The sequence below is a fragment of the Trypanosoma equiperdum genome (assembly GCF_001457755.1).
Source record: "Trypanosoma equiperdum strain OVI genome assembly, contig: ctg_1827, whole genome shotgun sequence".
Lineage (NCBI taxonomy): Eukaryota > Euglenozoa > Kinetoplastea > Trypanosomatida > Trypanosomatidae > Trypanosoma > Trypanosoma equiperdum.
The window spans coordinates 1358-2578 of record NW_027123868.1 but is presented as its reverse complement, the minus strand read 5'-3'; the positions used below and the strand labels follow the sequence as shown (position 1 = coordinate 2578).

The 1221-nt window shown below is 44.4% G+C and overlaps 1 protein-coding gene across 1 annotated transcript; it reads right to left on the bottom strand.

Annotated features, from left to right (window-relative positions):
- Positions 1–184: 184 nt before the first annotated feature.
- On the bottom strand, positions 185–829 carry TEOVI_000499000 (uncharacterized protein; the record flags this gene model as incomplete). The annotated part of the gene is made up of 1 exon (XM_067223285.1): positions 185–829. One exon carries the CDS (start codon positions 827–829, stop codon positions 185–187), a length of 645 nt encoding a protein of 214 aa, XP_067079386.1.
- Between the last annotated feature and the right edge of the window lie 392 nt (positions 830–1221).

Genomic DNA, 1221 nt, shown 5'->3' with positions numbered 1-1221 from the left:
CGGTAAGCTCGTATGCAAACCAAAAATTGGGCCAGGCAAGCGCGGCGAACATCACATAAACGCAGCCGCACCACTTCCCCATAAATCGTGCCAAACTTCGATCAACTCTTCCCTGCTTCATCAGCATGACAAGGCACATCACAAACAACCTCTGGCATCCAATGGTCTCGGGGCGCAACAACGTCTATTCCGTTCGCACAACCTTAGAAGGGGGTTCATCATCATCTTCGCTGTCAGATTCACTTCCATCATCTTCACATTCCTCGCCAATAACAAACGACTGGAAGCTTTCATCATCATCATCACCATCTTCTTCATCACTGCTATCCTCATCCGTGTCCAGAACCGCCACTTCCCTACCGTCCTTTGACATGGAATCCAGTACTGACAGTTTTGGAAACAGTTCAAACACTTCAGCACGGCGAGAACAATCATACGCATTATTATTCGCAGCATCGAGTACTTCGACGTTTGGGAAAGCGGTAGCGAGTCGCTCCATCTCGCTCCACTGATTAATTTTGTTATTGGCAATAAACAGTTTCCGCATGGTGGGATACACAGGAAGGGTCTCATCCGCTGAAACGGTAATATTGTTGTCACTTACGTCAAGCATTCGCAGCGACTTCAGCGTGTCCAAAGGTATCGCCAAAAGGGTTTTCAACTTTGGTTTCATGGAGACAAGAGTGAGGTGCGAAAGAGCTGTAAAACACGCAATACGCTCAGGAAGTAACGGCACATCACTTAATGAAATGTTGGTTACCTCCTCCTGTGGGATATTAAGTGTCTGTTGCTCAATGCGAAGCGCTGCCGTTTTCTTGAGAAGCTCCATCAACAGGTGCCTTCAGGTGACCCTTCAATAAAATAAATGGGATTTAAAAAGAAAAAAAGAGAAAAAAGATGGAAAGCTCAGTAAAGCAGGAAGAAGAGGATGCAAAAAGGGATACTTTGTAAAAGAAAATACGCATGGAAGGAGAAAAAAATAAAATAAAATAAAATAAAAGAGATCAGAGGGTAAAGCTTTGGTATCATCATCAGCTGACAGGAGACCCCTCACAGCCAAAAAATACGTGTAAGGGACACGGGCTGAACCCATTGCCCGGTATGGAAACTCCGGTTACATATACACCCCGTTTTACCTACAAGCAGTCCACACACATGCGAACACACAAACACACACACACATATATATACACGAAAACAAAAAAAAGACAGAAAATAATG